At 34.9% G+C, this 27,117-nt stretch overlaps 1 protein-coding gene across 1 annotated transcript in view; it reads right to left on the bottom strand.

The window, feature by feature from the left end:
- Positions 1-27,117, bottom strand: part of ADGRG6 (adhesion G protein-coupled receptor G6) — a 197,407-nt gene that overhangs the window by 58,744 nt on the left and 111,546 nt on the right. The window contains exons 7-10 of the mRNA XM_043963975.1: positions 17,996-18,081; positions 9,232-9,284; positions 8,348-8,410; positions 3,802-3,944 (exon numbers count right to left, since the gene is read on the bottom strand). Coding sequence (XP_043819910.1) covers positions 3,802-3,944; positions 8,348-8,410; positions 9,232-9,284; positions 17,996-18,081 — 345 coding nt within the window. The remainder of the gene's footprint in view (positions 1-3,801; positions 3,945-8,347; positions 8,411-9,231; positions 9,285-17,995; positions 18,082-27,117) is intronic.

Below are 27,117 nucleotides of genomic sequence, written 5' to 3'. Positions count from 1 at the left end.
CTTAGGTTTTTTGAATCTAGGTTCATTGTTTTTACCTATTGGGCCGTGTGTGTGTGTGTGTGTGTGTGTGTGTGTGTGTGTGTGTGTACAGAGTTATGTAAGCCTGAGAGAGGTATATACATAACAATAGCATACCACATATATGTCTTCATATGCTCACTGAAAGAAATGTCCAGTCTCTTATAAGATAAATATAGCTATTATTCTTATTGTGCTGTGAATGAAAAGACCAGAAGTACTTTTTCCATATACTTGGATTTTATTTCCTTTACTGAACATAGTAGTATATAATGCCAAAATGCCTCTTAACTGTATAACACAAACATATTTCATGTAAAGGAAAGAGCAGTTGACTGAAAACCAGGAGACTTGGATTTTTTTTGAGGGGGGGGCAGGGCAATGAGGGTAAAGTGACTTGCCCAGGGTCTCACAGCTAGTAAGTCTTGTCAAGTGTCTGAGGCCATATTTGAACTCAGGTCCTCCTGAATCCAGGGCCGGTGCTCTATTCACTGCGCTACCTAGCTGCCCCGAGACTTAGATCTTGGTCCTAGTTATCCTACTACTTTGATATGTGACCTTAAACAAGTCACCTGAATTCTCTAGTCTCTAGGAGACCTCTTCTCCCCTCCAGACAGGGAGGGTCTTCTCTCCTTCAAAGTAAGACAACTAGACCAAACAATCTCTAAGGTCTCTCCCAGCTCTAAAATTCTATGATTTCCTATGTAAGAGGCTAGATAAAGTCCATGGGAGCATGAGGAGCCCAGGTTCAGATACAGCAAGAAGACAGTGAGTCAAGGTCAGTATCAGAGAAGACAAAGAACATCTTCCTTTAAAGTCAGATAATGGAAAACTTTCTGTCATAAAAACCACCACTATTTGCTTCAATGACCATTGTTGACATTTTCAGAGCCAAAAGTATTCCTCTTCAGGTAGAAGTTCCTTTTGATGCCTCAGAAAGAGCCAGTACACATCTTTGTAGCTTTTCCCAATCTATTGTTATGATTTTAGAGCAGTAGCAGCCATGTCCTGAAATCTTGCTACCTTATTAGAGGCTACCCCATTTCATGTCTCTATCTAGCAAGTAAACAAGTACAGAGTTATCCTGGTCCTGATTCATTCAATTCATTCAATCAGACAATTTGTATTTAGCAACCCACTCTGCCATGTAAGTTCTAGGGATACAAACAAAAAAGAAACCAACAAATCACAAAAGAGTCATTCTCCAAGAGACTACATTGTACTATTGTGTGTATATCTGGCCCTGAAAGTATTTCTTCAGTAGAAGTTAGTGGGATACTCCTAAGTTAGTTCTATCAATGCTTTTCTGACTTAAACATGACTTACATGGTAAACTCAAGAAGAGTCATATCATTTCTATAGAGCCTCCACATTTCAAAGTGACAAAGGCCAGATACAACCAATGCTTAACAGACTTCTTAGTTATTCTAAGATGTGACATGACATTTACATTATATTCTGTCTACTAGTTTCTCAAAGGGCAGTCTAATTTTGTTCTATTTTATTTTATTTTTTAAATTTTTCGTTGCTGTTTTTTGGCAGTTGAGGTATCAGTGTTTCTGCCAGGGACATTCTCTGATATTCTTTTCTCTTATATTGCTGAAGAAAGTATATATAGTTCAGTGGGGCAGCTAGGGCACAGTGGATAGAGAATTGGCCCTGAAGGTGGGAGGACCTGAGTTCAAATCTCACCTCAGACACTTACTAGCAGTGTGACCCTGGGAAAGTTACTTAACCCCAATTGCCTTAAACATCTGGGGCTATCTACAGTCATCCTGATATATATCTTGCCACTGGAACCAGACAGCTCTGGAAGAGAGAGTGGGGTTGGTGACTTTGCACAGCCTTCTCTCACTTAAATGCAATTCACTGCAAGTCATGACATCACCTTTTGATGTCATCGTCCTTTTTGAGAATGAAGGCTAAACACCACCACCAACAATAATAGTTCACTATGAAATGTCTCTTGATAATGATGTTGCATGAATTGTCTTATAGCTTTTTCTTTATTTGTAAATACCTTATTTCCTGTAATAGATTCTAAGTTTTTTGAGAGCAGCAGTCATGTCTTACTAGTCTTTGGTCCCATTCCTGTGTTCCTCTCTTTTCCCCAGTACTTAATGCAATGAACTGATTAGTGTGAATTTAAAAATCCCCTAAATTGGTTGAATGTATGTATTAGAATCCACACTATTTGAATTTATATTTATGTAAAATATGGTAAGTGGTTAGAGTACACTGAAAATATGAAGAATAAAGAATGCAGCCATATCACAGTATTCATTGGGACCTAGCTATATATTGCATGTAGTGATTAATGTGTGTTTGACTGAATTACTTTCACACTCTTTCATCATCTTCCCAGTTCACAATAGTCACTGACTACAGAGTGATTCATGTTATTTTGTACTTCTTCCTGTATGACTCTTTTAAAAATAATAATAAACATTTTTATTTAGTTTCGAGTTCCAAATTCTATCCCTCCTTTCCCAGTAAGCAATCAGATTCCTATATGCCTTGCAAAGTCGTAATTACAAACACTGAGAAGCTCCTGAAATCTTTTATTGGAGAACCAGAAAGTTTTAATGGTTTTAGATCTCCTGCTATATCTTTAGGTATAGTTTATATGAAATAGATTAAATAAGAAATTCCCAGTAGAATAAAGCTTCTTTATTCCATCCATGGAATAAAGTGGAGTCATTGAGATAGAGGGGACTGGAGATCATGAGCTCAAAGAGGCTTCAGAGAGGGGCAGCTAGGTGGCACAGTGGATAAAGCACCAGCCCTGAATTCAGGAGGACCTGAGTTCAAATTCAGCCTCAGACACTTGACACTTACTAGCTGTGTGACCCTGGGCAAGTCACTTAACCCCAATTGCCTCACCAAAGAGGCTTCAGAGGCCATTTAGTCTAACCTTATTTTACAGATGAAGAAAGAGAGGATAACAGTGGTTAAATGATCTTCACAGGGTTGCAAGGCCCTTCAGAGACAGGGTTCAAAAGCTCTTCTTCTAGACTCAAGGTCAAGCACTTTATCCACTATACTACATTGCATTTTGATATATAACCCCACAGCATAAGCATCTTTATGGCTGCTAGGGAAATTTATCTATGCTTATAGATTATCAAAGATTCTAATTATGTCAAGAGTTCTTAAGAGATATAGGAATATAATGGGGAGATCTTGAAATGCTACATTTTTTTCATCTATTGTATAACCAATGTCAAATAAGATGAGGCCTGCAAATATAATATGATTTTATGAATTTATGCATGAAATATGTTCAAACCTTATAAAAGCTAAACCTTCTTGTTTGGAATTTTCAGTAGGTTAGGCCACTAGATCATTTATTTTTATGGTTCTTCATACTTCTGAGCGAAGTATTGATTTACTCAAAACTGTAAAGAATGCATTATAGCCTCATCATACATCATCAGTTCCACAGCATAAATTCTGACAATTTCATGTTAAAAATGCTATTAGAAAATGGTTCTGAATGTTGCTAAAACAGTATCTATATTTTTCAATTAATCAATTGGGGAAAGGAGGAGATGGAAGTCAGTACAGTCTAGGAGTTCCCTTGAGCCACAGGTACAGTGTCTAGCTTATTCATGTCAATCAAAATGATTTTGTTTCTATGTACAAAGAAGAGCAGCTAGGTGCAGGTTTTATTCCAGGTGAATACCAGCAAGACTTATGAGATATGTTTTTGTATTTTAACAAAAAACCTAAAAATAGTTATACATAATATTCAGAAGCTAAAATTAACTTAGAGCAACTTACCAATTTGCTTCACACTGACAGCGTGTAGCCTCAAGCCATCACCTAAGGATTCATTGCTTCCTAACAGCTTCTGCTGAATGACTTGGCCTTCCAAGCTGATGCTGTTGGTAGCATTATAAACTAAAAGGGCCAAAATCATCAACCTAGAAAAAATAACATTTTCAATGATGGGATTAAAAAGTAAATTAGCATAAAATATTTCCCAGCAAAAGCCAAAGGAATGAAACACATAATGAAGCTCTTTCCACCATGTTCTTTATCTTTAAGAATAAGAGAGAAAATCAAAATAATCTCTGAATTTTATCAGGTAGAAGACATATATTGACAGGTTGACTTGGCAGGTTTCACTAAGTCAATAAGACTTACCATAGTATTTTCTTTCTCAACAATATTTCTCATTTTTTCATGGTCTTGATTCTTTGACATGAAACAATAGCTGAGTGATCATACAGGATCATGTGATTATATGACTAAATTAATTTTCTTTAAACATGAGAATACCAAAAAATAGGATGCCTTCAGTATGGACCACAAAAACTAAATTGATGACCCATTAGATGTTATATTTGGTTCACAAGATCAAAGTAATTATAGCTAGAAGAGACCTTAGAAATTATCTCCTTATATTCCATATGAGGAACCTGAGGCATTTAAAGCGATTTGCCCAAGGTCACATAGGTAATAAATAACCACGTTTGAAGAAATTAAACAAATTCCTTTAAGACCAAAAGTTGCCATACTACCTCATAAATTAAGGTACTGTGTAGACTCAACAATGCAATAAATTTTAAATTTGAAAAGGAGAGTTTTGTTTGTTTTAATCTTTAGCCATGTGAGATGCTAGGCAGAAGTCACTAAAACTTTCATGTATCTTTTAGGAGAAGCTGGTATAAATCTACTAGGAAAAACAAAACAAAAAACTAAAGAACATTAGCAATAATGAAGAAAAAGTATTATTTTTCATTTTCCCCCAAAGAAGAAATATAATTAATTAATTAATTAATTAATTAATTAATTAATTTTTTTTGGTCAGGCATTTGGGGTTAAGTGACTTGCCCAGGGTCACACAGCTAGTAAGTGTCAATCGCCTGAGGCTGGATTTGAACTCAAGTAATCCTGACTCCAGGGCTGGTGCTCTATCCACTGTGCCACCTAGCTGCCCCGAAAAATCCATCCACATTTAAGCATAGATTTCTTATATATTCTTATATAACATATTATTATTTAATTTGTAGCCTAATTGGGATAAAAGTACTTTACAGGGGCAGCTAGGTGGCGCAGTGGATAGAGCACTGGCCCTGGAGTCAGGAGTACCTGAGTTCAAATCTGACCTCAGACACTTAACACTTACTAGCTGTGTGACCCTGGGCAAGTCACTTAACCCCAATTGCCTCACTAAAAAAAACAAAACAAAAACAAAACAAAAAGTACTTTACAGATGCGTTTGTGTTAAGTGTTGGTAAGAAAGTCATGTCATATTTTTCTTTGCCCAGACATCCATCAGAAAAATCAAGGTCTGACTTAGCATTTGAATGTCATCCTTTCTTATAGAGGTATTTTGAAGACTATCATTGCTCTGAGAGGCAGCCTGGTATAGAGGACCAGGAAGACCATTATTCAAGTCTATTCAAGTCTAGCCTCTGATGCATGACAGCTGTGTGTGTGACCTGGGGCAAATTACCTAACCTCTCAGTCAGTGCTCTCTGGGTAACTATCTAAGACTACATTGCAGAGAAGGTGCTGACCTATATTGCTAGTGAGTGTTTCTTCAAATATAGTTCCCAACACCAATAAAATCACAGGTCCGGTCTCTATTCCTACAGATGACTTAGAGATTAAACATTACTTATAGAGCCATAGTTCTTTAAATTCAGAATTCTGTATCTTGAGGATAATAAAAACTTATTCATGTAACACTTAACAATTTACAAAATGATTCACAACAGTTATCTTATTTGAGTCTCACAACCCTGTGTAGTGTATACTGAAAATAAGAGTGTGGATATGGGAATATCAATCTATATCTATAAATAGGTCTCTCTCTATATGTGCATATATACATATAGAGGGGTATATATAAATATGCATGTTCATATATATATATACATATATAAAGAGAGAAAAAAGAGAGAGAGGTATATATAGTTAGGTAGTACGTTGTGTTCAGGAAAGATACATGGTTAAAATATATATGGGGAAGAAAAAGAGAGAGGGGTGGGGGAGTGGCAGGCAGTTGGCTGACATAATGGGTATAATGCTGGACTTGAAGTCTAGAAGACATGAGTTCAAATTTGGCCTCAGATACTAGCTGTGTGGCTTTAAGCAAATCACTTAATCTCTATAGGCCTCAGTCCCTTCATCTGTAAAATGAAAACAGAGATGAAAATAATAAAAGCTATTACTTCACAGCATTGTTATGAAGAAAAAATGAGATCATATTGATAAAGTGCTTGGCCAGCCTTAGAGAGCTATATTTAAATTTTGTCATTATTGTTCTTGTTGTTCCTACTTTGCAGATGAGGAAACTGAGTATCAGCATGGTTTAAGCAAGCAACTTACTTAACGTCTGCTAAATAATAAGTAATTCTTCTCTTTAATTGGTCATTGGCACCCAGCCAAAAACACTGCCTCAGTACCACTTGAATCTTTTGCCGCTATATCTAAAGGTATATTCTTAGCTGATAGATGAAAGCACGTAGAGCAGTACAAATGCAGAATCTTTGTACAAATAAGGAAGAAAACAGTTCTTTGCCACAAACTGTCTTTGTGCTATGGATATTCACAACTGACTGTTTACATGATGTTGGGTACTAGAAGATTTATAGGAAAGAAACTAAAAAAAAAGGCCAAAGTTGTCCTTCTCGAGAGGGGACTCCCTGAGATTCACTTGCTACTTTGGGGAGCAACTGTATGGCTTGACTTTTGGAACAGACTTCACATGAAATACTGCAAGTAATTCAATCGTTGGGTGGGAGGAAGCAGCATCATTTGGTTGGACAAGGGACAAGAATCTTGTGGATAAACCAAAGACAAGGCTTCCATAAAATCTTTCTCTCTAGATCACCAAAGAAATGCCATAAAGCCACAAAACAAAAGCCAGTTCTCTATTGAAATGGAATAAGCTTCATCACAGGATTATTCGTCATTGTAATATGAGTAGTTTACATTTGCGAGAGTTAGTGCTGCATAATAAATGGAAAGCCAGTTTCAGAACTGGAAAACCTGGGTTCAAGTTTTATCTTTGACACATACTATGCAATCTTGGTCAAGTCATTTAAACTTCCCAGTTCTCTGGGCAATTCCCTAAGGACAGAAATTGCATAAAAAGTACCAACATCTGTGACTAGAGGGGGATTCCTTACTCAGGAGTTCCCTTTGCCAATCAAATCACAGGGGCAATCCCTATCCTAGTCTCTTATCTACTATATTCTCTTTTGAGCCTCACAAATTCTATTCCAAGAGGCAAAAGAGAGTAGATATTAATACTGGAAATGAATTTGAACTTGATGCTTCATTAAATATTGTTTGATTTCAATAACAATAAACATTTATTAAGCAGATAGTAGGTTTTGTACTGGGGATACAGCAACAAAAATGAAGTGTTCTATTCTTGAGAACAATACATTTTGGTGCGGATGGAAACAACTGATACACAGATAAATAAATTCAAAATATATATGATTTGGGAAGCAGGCAAACAATAACATATGGGGTGATCAAGAAAGGATCTTGTAGCAGGTGGCCCTTGATCTGAGCTTTGAAAGGAGCTACATATTCTAGGAGGTGGAGGTGAGGAAGGAAGAATAGTCCAGCCATGGGGAGGAGCAAGTAGAAAGGTTGGAGAAGAAATGACATGTATGCAGTACAGCAGGTGGGCAAGTTCATTTGGAATATGCAAGGGGAAAGTGAGGAGGAAGGAGTACTGTGAAAACTGTATAAATGTTATATCCTTGTATAGTGACTACCAAATATACAGTCAGAACAAGAACTAAGAACACATTTTATTTGGCATGGAGTCAAAATTTAATCTTCAATGTAAATTTACTCCCCAATTTTTCTTTATGTTAAAACAAATGACCAAAGTCTTTCCCACATAGTTTCTCAAAGTATTCTTGATAGAATCTCAGAAAAGCACCAAAAAGCTATTATGTCAAAGATGAAACTTAGAAAGCAGAATCTGGCCTAAAACCTCTAAAATAAGTGGTGTTAAAGATAGATTTTTTAAAAAATTCATAATATGTAATATATATATGTATGTGTATGTATATATGCATGTGTATGCATGTATGTATACAATACACTCACACACATGTGTATTGTATGTACATAACACATATGCACATGTATGTATATGTGTATTTATTTATGTATAAAAACACTACTCCCCAAGGAGTCATTCTTGCATCTATGGATCCAAAAAGGAACGGATATCCCAGATTCAAGATTTGCAGCAAGGAGAGAGAAAAGTTAGAAGAAATTGGCTAAATTTTGCAGGAGGGAATTCTGGAATATAAATATAAATATGAGCCACTGATAATATTGTTACCTTTGGTCATCTTCTATACTTCTTTTGACTTTTATCTTCTCTTCTCCAGTGGGCACATGAAGACTATAAATGTAAAGGAATATACTGATCACAATTATGAACAAACATTTGTTGAGCATCTACTACATACAAAGTACTGTATATGCCACTGAGATATAAAAAGGGTATAAAATACAGTTCCTAACCTCAAAGAACTTAGAGCCTGGATGAGAAGTTAAGAGGAATTGTGGTTAATTGTTTATTATTTAGTTTCCAGTTAATTATTAATTACTTTCATTCGCATTAGGACCAGACCTGTGATTTCATTGTATTAGGGAATTTCTATTGAGGAAACTCCCTCTGCTAGTTTAGATTTGTATCTACTCTTCAAAGTAGAGTTGCCAGTAGCACAGTGACTTGCTCAGGATCACTCAGCCAGTTTATATGTGAGGTGGGACTTTAATCCAGGTCTTTCTGACTGAGGCCAGCTCTCTATCCATTATGCTAAGCTGCCTCTCTCTTATTCTAAGAAGTAGTTGGTAAAGTATTGCTATTCCCATTTCACAAAAGAGGAAATAAGCTTGGAAAGACAGTGGCTTGTTTATGGTTATATAGCTGGTGTCTGCAGGTCCTGAGTCATAGGTCCGGTGTATTTTATTTTCACTATACTAAGCTAACTCTTAGGGGAACCACTGAGGTTTCTAGAAAGAAGGCTGCCATACCCAGAGTAGGGTTTAACAAGATTAATAATGTATGTGTACATAAGTGTGTATACACATGCTATATATTATTTTTATATCATGTATGCTATGTCATACATATATTGTAGATACTATATATATATATAGTATATGTAACAGTTATGTTGCTTTTTCATTTTTTAAGTAACAAATTCTACCACTTACCTTATATTGACCACATAGACTGTATAATTCCAATTCTGAAAAGTAGAGTTGAGCTGAAAAACACAACATAATAGTCAAAAGGAGAAGAGGTGAAGTTTTTGTTTTTATTTTTAAGAAAAAAACCCTTTCAACTAAAATAGACAACTTTGTATAAATGGTAAATTTTTATTGGGAAAAACATACTTCAATTTATTTAGCTATGATGATACAGATAACTGATGTGTGATACTAATGTTTAGGTTTGGGAACATTAGCAGGGAACATTAGTACAATACTCATTTTTTCCATCATCCCAGTGTACATCTCAGTGAACATCAGGGGAAAGAAAATATGCAAAAGAGACTTTTGAGATACAATACTACCAAGAAAATAGATGGTAGCCTACTAAAGCAAACAAACACTCCTGGAGAACAGTCTATTCCCTTTAAGTAGATTTCGCTTATTTATTTTACATGTTTTGTTCCTGATCATATTACATCTACTTTTTAGCTGTGACAAATGAATTGACCACAGTTCTTGGAGACTATTACCCAACCAATAAAATAATTTTTAAAACTTAATTTAAATAATTAAAGTAGTATTTAACTTGGAAATATCTTGTCAATCATATTCTTATGGGAAATAACTAAGATAAATTTATTGTTTCCTTCTACATCCCCTTGAAATTAGACATTTCATGCTGCTCACTGAGATTTCTTGTACCTTTCATTAAGTAAGATACTAGGCTTTTTCTTGAGTTGCAAAAAGAGGAAATAAAGCAGTACACTGATGCTTTCACTTGCAAAAACCAAAATAAATATAAGTTCCTGAAACATTTACTTCACTACTCCCCCTCCTTTTTTTTTTTTTTAATTAAGAGACTGAAATTCTTCTAGAACTAGAACAAGTCAAGTCTAGCTTCACAGGACATAATAAAACAGAGTTAAACAAGCACAGGCCAAGAGAAGGCTGTTTCCTCTGATTATGTAGTAGAATTTTCATTTGAATACAATAGCAATTTTTTTAGTGTTTTTCTTATCCTTCTAGATATCTGATTTCAGAAAAAGGTAGGGGGAAGGGAGGTTCTACCTTGTTTGGTTACAATTTGATTGCACTCATTTTTCTGAAGTTTGTTTTAAGAATACAGAGAGGCTTTCTAAAAATATGTTAGGTTCCAAACTTTTTGACCCTTGATGGAATAAATTAACATTTATAAATTTTTTCAGTTATTTGAAAACTAAATATTTCAGACTGAAAGATTTTAAGGAAAAAAGTACAAGTCCTTGGGTCTTCTCTTTGCCACTTTCCCCATGTTTCTTAAGGACAAATTCATAATTTAAAAAATCATATATGGAGTGTTTTAGAAAATAACCATTGATTTAATTAATTTTATCCATCTATCAATTTATATAGCAGTCACATGGCATCATGGCATTGGGTGAGAAAGGAGGGAGAGAGAGAGACAGAGAGAAACAGAGAAACAGAGACAGAGAAAGAGACAGAAAAACAGAAGACAGTGTGTGTGTGTGTGTGTGTGTGTGTGTGTGTGTGTGTGTGTGTGTGTAAGAGAGAGAGAGAGAGAGAGAGAGAGAGAGAGAGAGAGAGAGAGAGAGAGAGAGCAAGCGAGCGCTAACTCTGGAGTCAGGAAGACCAAGATTCAGGTCCTGAAACTAACATAAAGGCTATTTCATCCTAGGCAAGTAACATAACATCTTAGTATAGGAGTCTCTTTAAGACTAACTTGCAGAGAACTTTAAGACTAACTTGCAAATTTGCATTAGCAGAAGAAATTCATTCCTGGGAGTACTAAAGATTCAAGTTATTAATTTCCCAATAACAGTCAAACTCCTTATAACAATCAAATCACAGATGAGATCCAAAAAAGAAAATTAATTTGGTAGGTAGTTCTTTGATTTGTTATATGAATTTCTTGTTCTTCAGTGTTTGAATACAAAAAAGTTGCTTTTTTTAAAACAAGAAAAAATACATGGTAAATATTTTATATGTAGCTAACTACTTAGAAAAAATACAAAGTGACCATTTTAAATGTAAGTAACTAAAAAAATTCAGTTCTTTGACTCTAGATTTGTTATAGCTAAAGAAAATGTTAACTAATATTGCTAGAAGTAAAGAACACTTGGAAAATATAAATTGTTTTTATATATTATCATGACCAATATAAGTCTGTTTAAGACCTTCTATCTTCATCATTATTTGAGGATCTTGACTTTATTACATGAAATGTAAAACACATAAAATTAAATGATACCTATAAATCAAAATAACTTATTTACTAATGGTAATGAAAAGCCACAGAATGGTGGGCATAAAGTTATATAGTATGGAGAATTGCGTATGGGTATAGGCACACACACACACACACACACACACACACACACACACACACACATATATATATATATATATATATATATATATATATATACACACACACACACGTATGCATTTGCACAAATGTCTTTGTATCTATCTATCTATCTATCTATCTATCTATCTATCTATCTATCTATCTATATCTATATACATGTGCCTATGTGTATACACATAGGCCATATAACTATGCCATATATCTACATGGATATACATAGGCACATACAAATATATGCACATATGCACACACATATTCTTCCATTGTACTGCATAAATGCCTATCCACTACTCTGTGGCTGAATTCATATGCCTTTTTCATAATGAAAGAAATGCAATTTTGTACTAAATTTTAAGTGGGAGTAAATATAGATTTAATTGATTAATATTGATGAGGAAAATAGTCACATAAAGAAAAGCAATTTCCTAGATAAACTGTTCCTTTTTACTCTTCTATTCCCAGAACTAATATTCTGATGTTTTATACTGATTATAGTCCATTAGTAAATAAATTATTAGAATGTTACTGGTATGTTTTAATTTTATAAAAGTGTTTGATACTGGAAAGTCAGGATATTAAAATATCCTCTGGTGAAGATGGAAGGCCTTAAAGTAATCTAATGTTGGACACATAAAAACACAATTAATATATATTACAAATTTTCTTCAGTTTGGGCAACAGTATCTAGAATTTTTTTAACTATAACCAATTTAGAGTGAAAGAATGGGATTTTTAATTTTAAAGTTATTTCATCTAAAATTAAAAAGTACATGAATGCCTTTATTCTAGTAATTCATATAGCAAATATATGTAATATTCTTCAGGACTTTTTTTCAGAATCAAAATATATATAATTTCATGATATAAAAATAATTGTAGAATTCTGAAAAAATAATATTTTGCCCAATAAAGGCACTTATTTTTCCTATAGTTTAACAAGCTTTGCTTCCATATAAATCCCATTTGATTTGGGGAGAGATTTAGGCACTGCTTTTCTTTGAATATTACTACTTTCATAAGAAATAATATTAATAATGATTCAGAATGGTATGGTGAATGAGGAAAAATATGTATATTTATGGATTTGTAAAGCCACGAGACAGTCTCTCTCTCTCTCTCTCTCTCTCTCTCTCTCTCTCTCTCTCTCTCCCTCTCTCCTCCCCTCCTTCTGTCTCCCCATACACATATATACTGTATTCACATAGTATATAATTTCGATCATCTGACTATTTAAATTCATTTGAGGTAGGGACATAAGACTTGTAGGAAGGTTCAGAGATGGTCTCACAAAGAATGGTGAAAGGACTTCTTGGGAAATCCTACTGCTTGCTTCCCTTGAGAATATTTATTTCAGTATTCTGTATATTCAATAATGTTCTCACTCTCCTATAATAACATTAGATGGGGACAGTTTCTCTCCAGATGACCAGAGGCTAAACCCCTTGGTTAACAGGAAGACGTTCTGTGTGAATTACCCTTTTTGATTGGATGCGGTTGACTCAGGTTATTAAGGATAACTAGTCCCAGGAAAATATGCAAGGTTACTCCACATAATACAAGAAAAATAATTCTTTAGAACAGTCTGCAGTATTCCGACAATGTTCCTCCCACTCTTGCTTGAGTTCCTTCTTCCAAGTAGTTACCTAACAATGTTTTATAATATTTTTCCAACTTAAATGTTCACATGCTCACACAGATTGTTTATGCCTGACCTGTGTTAGAGCATTCTGAACTGGTATTGGTTTGATCAGCCACAGTCAGACACACTATAACTTGACTCTAACATAGTGATGTCATTTTGGTCCCTTTCAGGAATGAAGGACAACAACCAACCAACCAATAATAATACTTTTTTTTTTTTTACAGCTAGGTAATTTGCTTATATAGAAAAAGCCCAAATGTTTACAACATCAAACACAAGTAGAAGTAGATTTAATATGAAAAAGTCTTCTAATATATCCTGACTACAGGAAAGCAGGGGGATGCTGATATCTTTGTCTTTTTTTTCATAGTATATAAAAAAATGAGGGAGAGGTGGTTGATGTTGTCTCCTTGGCATGATGAGAATGACTCAGTGAGAGCCTCAGAAAACACTTGTACTGGGGCATCTTTTCTATCCTCTGACGGTAGCAGGTGGGATCAGAGAGGATCACTGTCTCTATCTTTTTCCTTGAGAACAGGAACATTATAGAATCTCTTGTTGGTTTCACTGCCTAACAAGGAATTCGTACAACCCAGATAACTAAAAATTTGTGCTTTTTTTTCTGATACTTTTCTCTGCTAGTTGCTGTTTCTACTTCTAATTCATTTTTGATATTTCACATCTTTTCCTTCCAATGGTCCTTAGCCCTGTTTACTTCTTTTTAATGGGTATAACTATTCTGCTTATTTTGATATATCTGAGTTACTAGTGGAAATTAAAGCTAAATTCCTCATACAAAACAGGAACCCAAGGATGGTTCCACCTGAGCAAAACAGAAGGAGGGGAGGAGAGAGAGAGAGAGAGAGAGAGAGAGAGAGAGAGAGAGAGAGAGAGAGAGAGAGAGAGAGAGAGAGACAGACTGTCTCATGGCTTTACAAATCCATAAATATACATATTTTTCCTCATTCACCATACCATTCTGAATCATTATTAATATTATTTCTTATGAAAGTAGTAATATTCAAAGAAAAGCAGTGCCTAAATCTCTCCCCAAATCAAATGGGATTTATGTGGAAGCAAAGCTTGTTAAACTATAGGAAAAATAAGTGCCTGTATTGGGCAAAATATTATTTTTTCAGAATTCTACAATTATTTTTATATCATGAAATTATATATATTTTGATTCTGAAAAAAAGTCCTTAAGAATATTACATATATTTGTTAAAAGCAAAATTATCCAAAACCAGATGATAATATCAATAGGTACAGAAAAATTCTTTGACAAATTACAACACTTGTTTATGCTAACAAAATTTTAAAAAGAAAAAAAAACAGTAAGGAACAATTATGAAGTATAGCAATAGAGATATAACAAAGTAAAAAATCTATCTAAAACCAAAAGCAAGCATTATATGTAATGGGGATACACTAAGAAGCTTTCCCAATAAATACAGAAGTAAAGCAAGAATGCTCCTTTTTCTTATTGAGTTCTAGAAATATTAGCACATCAAGCTATAGTAACCGGAGTAAGAAATTAAAGGTATTAAGCTAGGTAAGGAGGAGACAGAAAAGCTAGGTGGTATAGTGGATAGAATGCCTAGCCTGGAATCAGGAAGACTCTATCTTCCTGAGTTTAAATGTGACCTGAGACACTTGCTAGTTGTATGACCCTGGGCAAGTCACTTAGCCCTGTTTTGCTCAGTTTCCTCATCTGTAAAATGAGCCAAAGAAGGAAAGGGCAAACCACTTCAGTATCTTTGCCAAGAAAATCCCACAATGGGTCACAAAGAATTTGACAAGACTGAACAACAAGGAACAACAAAACTTTCCCTATTTATTCATTATATAATGGTTTACTTAGAAAATTCTAGGAAATCAGCAGATAAGCTAAATGAGACAATAGTATTAGCCAAGTTCACAAGATGCAAAAGACACCCAGAGAGGGCAGCCAGGTGGTGCATTGGATAAAGCACAGGCACTGGATTCAGGAGGACCTGAGCTCAAATCCGGCCAGTCATTTGACACTTACTAGCTGTGTGACCCTGGGCAAGTCACTTAACACTCATTGCCCCGCCCACCCCCCCACCCCCCAAAGACACCCAGAAGAATAAACAGCATGTTTATATATAATAGTGGAACATAACCAAGTGGCAATATTAGAAAGAGAAGTCCTTTTTCCAAAAGAAAATAAAATAATAGGAATTCAATCTAATAAGCCATACTTAACACCTGTATAAACTCATTTACAAATTGTGGTAAAAAAATATGAAAGTTTTTTAACAGTCGGTTAGGATAACTGAAAGACGCCAGTTTTTTTTGAAGGACCACCCTTTTGAGGAGGAGACCAAAGTCCGCCTGCTGCGCACGTCAGACTGCCTGCTACGCACTCGACTTCCAGGGTGCGAGCTTAAAAGACAAGGAGAGAACGGAAGTGGCTTTTTCCTGCTCTGCTGGTCTCCTGACTGCGCTGCACAGACGGTCTCTCTCTCTCCAAAGGTGGCCTTCGGTTTTAGTGAGTTTTTATAAGGAATATAGACTAAGCTTAGATTTAAGACGATTTGCATTGTGTTTCTACTTTCCTTTCCTTCTAATCAACATCACCTTGTGAGTACCATAACAATAAAAGGTCTATCTAGAAAACCAAAAGCTTCTTCCATTTACTAGTCTGGGAGATAAATTAAGGGAAAGGTTAAGTAGGGGAGATTTATGATCTAATACCCAATTTTAAATCTCACAAAGTTGTTCTTTGAAGAAATAAAGACCAACTTAAATGTCTAGAGGAATATTCAATGATAATGGCTAGGCTTTGCCAATATAATAAAAATGACAATACTATGAAAGTTGACATTCAGATTTAATGTTATGCACATCTAACAAGCCAAAAGGATATTTTATATAACAAATACAGAGAAATATGAAAAGACTTACATGAATTGATACAAAGTGAAATAAGCAGAGCTAAGAAACCAATATACACGATGACTATAACAATATAAATAGAAATAACAATAATAAAACGATCAAGATTGATTATTGGGAGATTTTGATGACCAAGTTTGGCCCCAAAGAAGAAATATGAGAAGATACCTCCCCTTATTTCTTTGAGAAGTGGACGTGAATGTGGAACATTGCAAATCATGTTGGACTTTTAAAAATGTGTTGTTTGGTTTTGTTAAAATAGTTCTCTTCATATTAATTCCCACCAGTACCTTTTCTGTAACTAACAGTATAGAATAATACTTGAGGTCAAGTGTCTTAAGTCACACAGACTTCATGTATCAGAAGCAGGACTTGAATCTAGATCTTTCTGGCTCTAAGGCTCTCTCTTTAAGCCATGGAACTATGGTGGATTTTGTCTTTTAACATTGGCAAATTCTGAGATAACAACAGTAATAATAAATTGCTGAAATTCTTACAAATCTTTGCTTTTATAGCATTTTACATACCTTATTTTATTAGGTAAAGGGTTAAGAACTATTTAACAATATATTTGTACTTGAAGTTCTCTGTTCCTTAATGGTTAGCCATATACATATGCATGTATGTGTCTGTGTGTTCATGTGTGTATTATATATTTGTGTGTGTATGCATGTGTGTATGTTTGGTGAAATTGCTAAGGATTTGAGAAGCATAAATGATAGAAAAATGTGATTTGTTAAAATGTAAATAAGGGCTTACTCTGTATCTCTATATTCCACACTAAATATACATCAGGAATCTATGTTGTTTGTGTCTGTTTTTGGTTTTGGATTGAAAATTCATGGAATAAAAGACCTCCATCTGTTCCATTAATATTGCACCCCATTCAGTCTGGCTCTTTGTAAGACCTTATAGATAAGACAGATAATATATTCAAAAAATGAATGATGTATATGAAAGAATTTCTTAATGGGTCATGTCGTTTCCACAGAACTGTGCTTTGACTCTGAAAATGTCAGTCATTCCTCTGAATGTAGGAACTAATTTTGGGGATGATAAACATTTAATTGTAGGCTATTCAAGAAAAAAATAAAAATTTCTTTAAGCTTATATGACAAAGTGCCACTATACATATTTGAAACCAGAGAAAAAGTCTTACATCAGATGCTACCCATCCATTAAACTAAAGATTTACTGTTAAATTATCCTTATTGGTCACTATTTTTAATGTATCTTCAATCTATATTTTACAAAGGGGTTCTTAATTAAATTCTGACTTAAAATTCAAATATTAATTTATTTCATTGTATATTTAGAATAGTTTATAAATATATTATGTTTTATTATAAATATTGCATTTTATAATATTTTATTATTTAGATGATTTTAACAGCTATATTATCTTTAATGAAAATACTAACATGATTATGTTTTCCTACCAATGATCCCTTGGAGATCCAATAAATCTAAAAGTATCACTTTCTGATTAAATACTTTGCCTTTTTTCCACTTAAAGAACATTTAGCATGGTGTGCATAAAATTCAAATTCTCCCCAAAGGGCACAGATAGCTCTATGTCTATGTCTTATTCACAAGATGTAGCATATGATTTTGTTGTTATTATTATCACTATATAGATCACAATGTAATGAATATTTGAAATTTTAATGGTTTAGAGAAATGTAATATTAGACGAAGCTATGATAGGAAGAAAAAGAAGTCCCCCAAATGACAAATGTTTGGCTGCCACTAGACTATTATGGTAGAAAACAAACATCATATATTCTGTATTTGTGATAGAAAGAAGAAAAAAAAAGACTTAAGGCTTTACTCACCCATTCTGCAACCTTGCTCTGTACTTTGACCTCAGGTTGACGTAGAATGTTTTGAATAATCATCGAAACCCGGTAAATTATGCCATCTGTCCATTGAAAATAACATTTAGAAAAACATTGTATTCTTTTCATAAGCATACATGTAATTTCAATACAAGTGATAGAAAAAAACAAACAAATAGCTTCAAAGAGGCTTTTTCATTTTGTACCTCTAATTATTTTTAAACTCATAAAGAATCACAGTACTAAGTTCAGTCATCAAATTTAATTCTACAGTTCCTGTGTCACTAAATCACATTCTGCTTTTTTAGTTGTTTATGTTAATTAGAATTCTATAGTTTCCTGTTTTCTCAATTTTTGTCTACTTTCTTTCATGTGCTAAGGTTGTAGTTCATCCCTGTTTTGTATTTCATTTTCCAAATGATGACAGGTTGAAATATAAAGACTTGAAAAAGATAAGGCCAAGAATTGAATTAAATAAAAACAAAAGAAAAAAAACTCTCAAGAAATAAACCAAACAATATACAGTCAGTTCTATGAATCCTGTTTAAGATTTCTTTTGTTCTTTGGTAATAACTTGACTTAACTTTATTAATTTTCCTACACAGAACACAGGAGGATAAAAAAAATATTACTGAATTCTTTGTATCCCAGTGCTTAAAGGCACAGTGCCTGGCAATCTGTGTGCACTTAATAAATGTTTGTTGGATTGACTTGAGTTCTGCAAAACAATAAATTAATGTTTTGCCAATGACAAGTTTCAAGGTTAGTTAAATTGATTCCGTACGACTCTAAAACAGTCAGATGAAAGGCAACCCCCCCCAAAAAAAAACCCAGACTTTATCCAAATAAAATTCATTAAAGGCCCATACTGATGTCTTATTGTAGCACAGAGCTGTTACTGTTTGTCATTCATTATCAAAGAGGATTACGTCATGATTTGCAGTGAACTGGATTTAAATGAGGTAGGGCTGTGCAAAGTCATCAGACTCATTCTCTCCTCCAGAGCCATCTGGGTCCAGTGGCAACATATAGATCAGGATGACTGGACTTGCCAAGGATCACACAGCTAGTAAGTATCAAATGTCTAAGACTGGATTTGAACTCAGCTCTTCCTGACTCCAGGGCCAATGCTCTATCCACTGCACCACCTAGCTGCCCAGCATGGAGAGGACCTCAGTTCTCAAAAGCTGTGCAGTGAAACCCACACTTTGGCAAGTTTTAACAAGCTAGAGAGACTTCTAGTACTGTCCTGTAGATGATTATTCTCTGAAGATGAGGAAAAAGAGGCACATTATCAGATTATCAGAAAAGAGCCAGCAAGGGATGGCTTTTTGGGGGGTATACGGGGAAGTTAGGGCACAATTAAATATGGTATTTAAGAACATTGCACTATACTTTGGGGGAGGGAATATGCTCCCCCCAAAAAAATTAAAGTAAGATGATAAATATGGAATTTGAATGATTTGCTTCTACTACAAAGAAAAATTTCTAGGGAGACCAATTGTTGGTTATTGATGTTATTATTATTAATGCCTCCATCCTACATACTATTACTAGATTAGTTTTGTTGAAGCATAGTTCCAATCAAATCACCCTATGAGGAAAAAATATTCAATGGTTCTCCATTGTTTATCAAAGTAAAATTGAAACCCTTTAGCTTGAATTTAAGGACCTCCATGGTTTTGAAACCACCTACCTACTCAATCTTACCCCTAACTACTTTCTTTGCACATCCTAGATCAGAAGCTTCAGAATGAGTCTGTTTCTCATTTAAACTTTGTATCCACCAACATCTACCAGAATATTCTACATGTAGTAGGAATTTTAAAAACATTTGTTAATAGATAACAATTACACAGCACTTTAAGCACTTTACAAACATTATCTCATTTTATCCTCACAACAACTCTGGGATATAGGTTTTATTGCTATTGTCATTTTATAAATGAGGGAACTGAGGAAGAAAGAGTTTAGCTGAGGAAGACAGAGTTGACTTGTCTGGGCTTAAACAGTGATTAAGGATCTGAGACTGGATTTGAATTCAGATCTTGCTGACTGATCCAGTGCTCTACCTACTGCAGCACCACCTAGCTGCCTCAACTTGTTTAATAAATGAATTAAACTCAATCATGGGGGCAGCTAGGTGGCGCAGTGGATAGAGCACCAGCCCTGGATTCAGGAGGACCTGAGTTCAAATCCGGCCTCAGACACTTAACACTTACTAGCTGTGTGACCCTGGGCAAGTCACTTAACCCCAATTGCCTCACCAAAGGAAAAAAAAAAAAAACAAAAACTCAATCACATTCAGTTCTCTGGAATTAACATGTGGTTTCCTTCCTCTAAGCCTTTGTTCAAGCTATTCTGCCAGGGATGCTTTCTCTTCTAGGAATGCTTTCCTCCCTAGTTTTGCTCTGTCCAATTCCAACCCATTCTTCAAGGCCCAACTCAAATGCCACCTCTTCTAGGATTTTCTTTAGTAACCTACTCTTAGCTGGAAGTGGTCTTCTGATAACATAATACTTTGTATTCTTGATAGGGCACTTTGATATTATTCCTCATCTTTACAGTTATCAGTGCTCTTAACCTATCTCTTCTACTATCCTTTGGCTCAAAGAGCATCAAAATGGCCTCTTAATTCTTTTTCCTTTCTTCCCCTCCATAACGTCTCATTTTCCACACTACCTTGGTGTGGACCAATTGTTGGTTATTGATGTTATTATTATTAATGTCTCCATCCTACATACTATTACTAGATTAGTTTTGTTGAAGCATAGTTCCAATCAAATCACCCTATGAGGAAATATTTTAAAGCTAAGTTGAGTTGAATTTTCTAACTCACTTGGCAAACTTTTCTAAACTTGTTTAGATATATTCTACTTGGTATTTTTGTAGGGTCCAGCTTCAAAGCATAGAAAGAAACATAGCCTGTTTGAAAGGTTTATATGCTTTGTGAAGGGAATAAAGGGGAAGGGTATGTCTCAAGAGATGGAAAATTCTAGTGTGAATTTTGTGGTTAGTCATCTTTCTTTGCTTGTGACTTCCTTCTGAAAGTATCAAAATGAAGTTCAAAGCAAACACACGGATATGTTTGTATGTATGTGTGTGTGTGTATGTGTGTGTGTGTGTGTGTATGTGTGTGTGTGTGTGTGTGTGTTTATGAGTGAGTTTATGGTAAATGTTAAGAACAGTGAGTTGAAACTGTAGACAGGAATGGGTGGGACAATAAATGCATGAAAACCAGCAAGAAGAAAACCTCAGCCCCCATCAACATGGTCCGCCAGAATTTGAGTCAGGGTCAAACAAGGCCAACAACCACTACTCTTTAATAAGCTTAGATGATCAGGAAAAGCTACGTTGAATTATAGAGTTTTAATGTGTATGGGTCAGCTTGTTTCAATATACTCAATTCACTCAACCTTTTTAAAAAGCCTGATTTCACATGCCTTTTTGAAATGAAGAATGACTTCAGGGACAGAACAATGGACTTTAAATCCCGCCTTCAGTGCTAACTATATGATCTTGGACAAATCACTTGACTCTGAGCCCTTCCATGAAATAAATGTTACTTGTGGTGAGCAAAGTTCTTTTTCAATGTTAAAGTGATACACAAGTGTGAGTGTATGTGTGTGTGTGTGTATACATTCTTATGTATATGCAAACATACACACACACACACACACATTTTAGCCATTATTTTTATTCTTCTTTGGGTCACTTTATCTGGTGTTATGGATTCTAACATTCAGATAACCCTGTTCTCCAACTGAGTTAGAGGATGTCCTGAGCATCTGAGGAAAACCAGAACTCCAGAGTTTAAAAATCTATTTTAAGGATCTATGGGAATTTTGATGAACATTTATCAAATACAGTGAGCTGAATATTTCAAAAACTACCACTAGATGGTGACCTAAAGCATGGTATTGGAAAATTCATAAAAGAATGATTCCTTCCCATTATCTGGAGAACACATAACTGTTCTTTGGTGATTAAAAGTTGTATTTTAAGGGGGAAAGAACATAAAGCAGTGTGTGGTAGAATTTTTTAAATTATTAAAAATTTCAATATCATGAAATCTCTCTTTAATAGTCTGTCTACTTTCTTCTCGTTGGTTAAATGTTTTCCAACCTCCTTATTTATCTTTGGAAATAAAGAAGTAATACCAATATCACAGAGTAAGAATGAAACAAATGCACAAATCCAGTCACCTCCTTAGAGATGTATTGGTTAGTAAATGGAAGATCAGAAAAATTAAAATATAGTAATGGATTAAACTAGTTAATTGTCTTGCAAAACTGTTATAAATATTATTTTTCTACATCTAACATATTAAGTGATTGTTAATAGCCATATTGACTCTTTCCTAGAAATAACTTTAAAATCAGACTAGCTAACTCAGTGTATTTTTTCTACATTTCACTGAACAGACTGACACTGTGGTTAACCTCTGATCTGCAAAAGCAGTTAAGGTCATTGAGGGAGTCACATAAAGAAGATAAAATGCCTTTTGAAGCCATGAGAAGTAGAGTTTCTGGCATATTGATTCGTTTGCTGGCTTATTGCTACAGAAGATGCATTGTTATCAGAAGAAATGGATGATCCATGATGTGTTACTGGAGGGGATAGACTTTGAAACGGCAAGAAAAATTGACTGACAATTTTCTTTGTGCTATCCTGGAATCTAAGCTGTCCTCACCTAGAGGATTAATGGCTTCTGGGACTGCCAGAATGGAAAATGTACAAGTTAAATATTCATAAATTATGGAAGCTTCAAAAGATATATGTCCTGTCTACTGAAGCCCATCATTGTCATGAATAGTAGTAGGGCCCTAAATGTGCATTTCTTGAAAGAAAATGCTTAAAAGTATACCTATTACCCAATTGGGTAAAACTTCTAAGATTAGAATCAAGACCTGACTCTTTGGTATGAATCATCTGTTGAAAAGGTATCCAAAAAAAAGTCCCAGGGCCCTTTTCAGGAAATCCCACATTAGTTAGATGTCTTTTATTTGACCTATGAGTAACGCTACTTCTTTGTAATTCCATATAAGTTGCAGCACGGAAACATTTTGATTTAGGTTTTTTCCATGGCTGTGGAGTTAACAGTAAGAAAAAAAGTGATGGAGTTGAGAAGATATTAAATACAATACGTGTGTTTCTAGTGTATTCCCCTCCAAGGTGACTGAACAGAAGGAGACATGAACTCTTGTTTGGAAATAGCAGACAAGAAACTGAATTTAAATAGAAAGGGAGAAAAAGAGAAAGATATATTCCTTTTAGGAAAGAGAAGAAAAAGGGATACCTTTCCAGTGGGCTTTTCTTGGACTCGATCTCATTTTTATTGGGACAGTCAGTGGTTTTTCCTTACACTGATACCATGGTAGTACTAATTTAAGAGACTGAAGAAATAGTGTATTTTGGACATTAAGACTTTGCCCCTTCTGTGTAGGAAACCACAACAGCAAGAACAGCAGGGTCCTAAGACTTCACTGTGCACATCCTGAGAAGCCAGCTTCCATGCTGCCCAATTTCACAAGTACCTAATATTTCAGGTTAGAAGGAATCTTAGAGGAAAATCTAATCCAGTGCTTTTAGTTTCCAGATAAGGAAACTGAAGACTGAAGAGGTTAAGTGATTTTCACAACATTATCTAGCAAAGTTAAGATTTGAACCCTGGGCCTCTGGGGCTCAGACTCTTTTTACTGCTTCCAATACAGAGATGGAACAACTTTCATACACTGAGACCTTAGATACATCAGATTGTAAGCATCCTATATGGTCATCTGAAAAAGCAAGGCATTGTACCCTATAAATTCTGTAGCTTGAAGTATTATTATGTCATATAAAATAAGCACAAGTTAACAGGGGGAAAAAGGGACCATACTCTTCCACAACTAAAGGGTGGAAAGAGGTCATATTTGGAAATCAGATGGCAAAAATGTTTTCTACTTGTTTTAAATTCCTTGTCACTTAACCTTTTATTCTCTCTCTCTCTTTTTTTTTTTTTGCAGGGCAATGGGGGTTAAGTGACTTTCCCAGAGTCACACAGCTAGTAAGTGTCAAGTGTCTGAGGCCGAATTTGAACTCAGGAACTCCTGAATCCAGGGCCGGTGCTTTATCCACTGCGCCACCTAGCCGCCCCTTTTATTCTCTTTTAATATCGCTCTAAGAAGTAAAGGGCAGCTATGTGGTGCAGTGGATAGAATGCAGGCCTAAAGTCAAGAAGCCTTATCTTGCCAAGTTCAAATGTGACCTCAGATGCTTACTAGCTGTGTGATCCTGGGCAAGTCACTGAACCCTGTTTGCCTCAGTTTCCTAATCTGTAAAATGAGTTGAAGAAGGAAATGGAAAACCACTCTGTTATCTTTGCCAAGAAAACCGAAAATGGAGTCATAAAGGGTTGGACATGACTGGAATGACTAAGCAACAAGAATTGAAATTGTAGAGAAGGTGTCAACCTGCATTAGTCAAGGAAATCCTCACTGGGAAATCCCAACATTAATGAAATGACAGGTCCAGTCTCTATCTCTACTGTATACTTAAAATGAATGCTGTTTCCCATTAATATAGTGCCACATGATTAATTCTAAGTAGATAAAAAAGATTCAATAGAAAATGGGAGGCATTGAGCAGTGGTTTTAAATAAATGATGTATGTAAATAGGAAACTGAACATTATAGTATTACAGGATGATGAAGAGGTAGTCCTTCTCCTTGCCAAAGTCAAGCCATCTTCATACACAATTGATTACATATCATCCCCTCCTATCTTCTCCAGTAGACTCCTCCAATTATCATGCCCCCTCTATCTATCTACTGATTGTTTCTCTGTTGCCCACTTCCTTTCACACTTAAAAACCCTAGTCAATCTGGTTTCTGACTTTCATCATTCAAACTAAAATTACTCTCTCCAAAGTAATCAGTGGTCTTTTAATTGACAAATCTAAAGGCCTTTTTCTCAAGCCTGATCTTTCTTGGCCTCTCATGGCATCTGACAGTAAAACATGAATATTATTGATAGAGAAAAGAAGTCTTTGGTAATCCACTGTTAAAAGAATTTTTAACTAGTGGATATTTTGATAGCTGTACCCACTTTTTTCCCAGCAAAAGAAAAAAAAATCCCAACAAAAATAACATAGATTAAACCACTGTATTTCAACTAAAGAACTACTAGATAGCATTCACTGTGTAATGATCTTTAAAGCTTTTTGGTTTTGAGGCAAAAATGTTTCCCTTCACATCTACAATGGTTAAAAAAAAAAACAGATTTCAATTTTCCTTTGGGGAATTAGAGATACCAAACCATTTCAGAGGGTTCTAATACATTTGCCCATTGTGGTGAAACTCAAATGCAATGGATGATGTAAAAGTAGGAGGACTAAAAGAATGACGACAAAAACTTTTTTCAAGAGTCTCAGAAATTACACGAGGAATGACTACAGCTCCACTCCACCAAGTCCGGGTAAGAATCGTATCCATGCAACAGAGGATGTGTCAGTAGTGGGGGAGAAGTCCACAGAGCCTCTTTTGTATGTCCATACAAAGAGTGCATGACTGAATCACAATTATAATATTCCAAACTACTGGCTGAAGTCCATATAAAATATGCACTGGAACATTTGCTTGTTGCTACTTTCTTGGGGACTGTTGGAATTTGTGCTTCATCATAAATCTTGTTGGTATGGGTATCATAAGCATGCTAAATCACTGATCCTCTGACTCACTGTCTTTATGGTTGTATTGATATATAAATATGTATGTATGTATGTGTATGTATGTGTATATATATATATATATAACTTCATGTAGATTAGTCCACAGTTACAATAAATGTCCTTACAGAGGTAGATGCAACTTCTAAAGGAGAAAGGAAAAGTGTTACATGGATTTTGTTTCTATGGATCAAAGGTTCTTTTTTTTTTTTTTTTAGTGAGGCAATTGGGGTTAAGTGACTTGCCCAGGGTCACACAGCTAATAAGTGTTAAGTGTCTGAGGCCGGATTTGAACTCGGGTACTCCTGACTCCAGGGCCGGTGCTCTATCCACTGCGCCGCCTAGCTGCCCCTGGATCAGAGGTTCTTAACCCGGGGATAGAACTCAAGGGACCCATGAATTTGGATGGGAAAAAAAGATTTCCCTCTTTGAATATAACTGGTTTATTTTGTAAATCTTATGTAGTTTCTTTTATAATTTTAAAAATACAATTCTAAAAGGAGTGTGTAGGCCTCATCAGGCTGCTGAAGAGGACTATGACACAAAAAAGGTTCAGAATCTCTGCGATAGATTGTGGTCCTTCAGGTAAGAATGTGATATTCTCAATTTGTAGACCTCTTTGTCTAAGTAAGTCAAATGAATGGAAAACAGAGAATTCCTATATTGCTTATGCTGCATAAAGGTGAGCATTACTCTTCTTGACATAGTAATGAAGAGGAATGAGGGGGGCACCTGATCTGTTTTCTCCATTACAAAGAGCAAGAATGCTATATCCTGAAGACATGTATGTTTATGAATATGAAAAAATACCAATTCAACTTTTTCTCTCCTATTTTTAAAATTAATTCTACAATTAGACCAATGATTTAAAAATTGCATGAGGAATACAGGCAGTGTACATGAAAGATACAAAAGTCACTAAAAACCCAAAACACCTAATTCATCACACAGTTACTTGTGGATTCAAAATGACTGATGAATCTCCTCCCTTCCAAAAACTAGAATAAATGTAAAATACCATCCATTGTAATTGATTAAAATGCTCAAGTGGTTGACCATAAATATCACTGACATAAGGGAGAGGTAAAATCAATATAAACTTAAAAAAATTAAATTATATGAAATATTAAAATCCAATATTATTTCTGAACAAAGACATCACACATAGCATTAGGAATTCCTAAAAGAAACATTATGCTTTTGAAATCACCATTAAAATTGATTCCTTAATTTTTAAAATTTAAAATAGTTTTCTCCAAAAGACAGTTCAAATAACGAATGGGGTAAAATGGTTATTAAATTCTATGCATTTAATTGGTCAAAAGATCAATCATATTGGTAATCTGAACCACACAGAGCAAAATAATATTCAATGCTTTGTTCACGCTGGTCTTTCAGATAAATGAAGAAA

The sequence above is a fragment of the Dromiciops gliroides genome, chromosome 4 (genome assembly GCF_019393635.1).
Source record: "Dromiciops gliroides isolate mDroGli1 chromosome 4, mDroGli1.pri, whole genome shotgun sequence".
NCBI classification, from domain to species: domain Eukaryota; kingdom Metazoa; phylum Chordata; class Mammalia; order Microbiotheria; family Microbiotheriidae; genus Dromiciops; species Dromiciops gliroides.
The sequence above is the reverse complement of the archived record's forward strand: the minus strand, read 5'-3'. Positions and strand labels throughout refer to the sequence as shown.